At 42.0% G+C, this 1390-nt stretch overlaps 1 protein-coding gene across 1 annotated transcript; it reads right to left on the bottom strand.

The window, feature by feature from the left end:
- Positions 1-55: 55 nt before the first annotated feature.
- LOC111664907 (E3 ubiquitin-protein ligase TRIM39-like) lies at positions 56-1352 on the bottom strand (the record flags this gene model as incomplete). Its single annotated transcript, XM_023419744.2, has 3 exons — positions 56-1004; positions 1098-1124; positions 1205-1352. Coding segments are annotated over 3 exons (699 nt in total), but the record flags the coding sequence as incomplete, so codon positions are not given.
- Positions 1353-1390: the final 38 nt, after the last annotated feature.

Here is a 1390-nt window from a genome sequence, read left to right as displayed (position 1 = left end):
AGGGGGTGGCGCTTTCTCATAACAGTTCAGCTGAATCTCCAAATAGGGCAACAAAACCATTCAAAATGTTTATTTCAGTAATGATGCAAACACACATTCATGGCTCTTAGCACTGCCAAAAAGTGACTGACCTACACTCAGTACTTAAGATATCCTGTGTACACATATCAAGAGGACTGAAGATGCTGCTGCTGTGCTAATGTGCTACTCATGCCAAGCTTCCTAGGCACAGTGTTAGACTGAAATAAGGCTCTACTAATATTAAGACTAAAAAGCACTACACCCCAGTACAATATAGTCTATGGTGCATAGTTGTTGCTGGTCATTTCACAATATGTTGCTGCTATCATAGCTTAGCCTTTAATGATGTTCAGATTTCAATTGCTCACACTGAAATTGTGAGTTTTGACGTAACAACAGTTCTATACTATCTATAGCTTTCTCGAGGGAGCGAATGAGAGAAAGGATCTTGCATAGAAGTTAGAGGATACTCAAGGGCTCAGATTTCTTTGCCCTGCTGAACAGATAAAAGTAGGGGAAGAGTTTCCCTGTGAAAGATTCTCTTGTGAAAGAGAAAATGTGCAGCTTCTCATTAATATCGTAGAAAGAGACCCTGCCTTCCTCATAGTCCAAATAAACTCCCACATATTTTGGCCTGGGACACAGGTGGAGTGCAGTGAAGGGTGTACAATGAGCTTGATAATCAAAACCCCTCTTTCCTATGGCAAAGAATCCATTTTCTTTTTTCAGGCTGACCCTCCCTGTTCTGTTCACTGTTTCCTTGGCAACACCAACATCCCAGTTGCTTCTAAGGCCCACTTGGACTTCCCAGTAGTGCCGTCCAGAGGTGAAGCCCTTCTTCCCCAAAATCATGGGAAAGTCAAACCTCTCATCAAAGAAGTCATCAGACGATGATGAACTTGCAGGTCTGTAGCACCTCAAATTCCCAAATTGAGTCACCCTAAGGCCGCAGCCAGCAGTGGCTTGGTCAAAGGTGACTGACTCTGAAAAAAAATAAGTTTAATCAAAGCTGCCATCTTTGGTAATAATATCTGAATTTTGAAAGAAAAGTGAAACAAATGTAGGTATGACCTCACCTTTATATTGTCTCATTTTGGTCAGTTCTGTAAGAAGTGGCAACACAGTTATGGGTCATTCATGATAATAGACATCATAACGAATGAAGCAAATGCAGCATATTTACCCGTGTTTGTCAGAGTTCTCAGTTCTGCTATAAAAGTCTGCACAAGATGAGACATGGCTCTCCTGACTGTCTGCACACACAGGTCTGAGTAAACCCTGGTTTTTGACCAGTCCTTGGCATCTGATATGGTGTCCAGGGCCTTCAGAGTCTGAAATGATTCACAAACACATGATCGTGAGTGGCATA

Source organism: Seriola lalandi, unplaced genomic scaffold, assembly GCF_002814215.2.
Source record: "Seriola lalandi dorsalis isolate HSWRI2012SDOR001 ecotype SW California unplaced genomic scaffold, Sedor1 jcf7180001959976, whole genome shotgun sequence".
NCBI lineage: Eukaryota > Metazoa > Chordata > Actinopteri > Carangiformes > Carangidae > Seriola > Seriola lalandi.
Note: the sequence above shows the minus strand (reverse complement) of the source record. Positions and strands in the feature narration are given on the sequence as shown.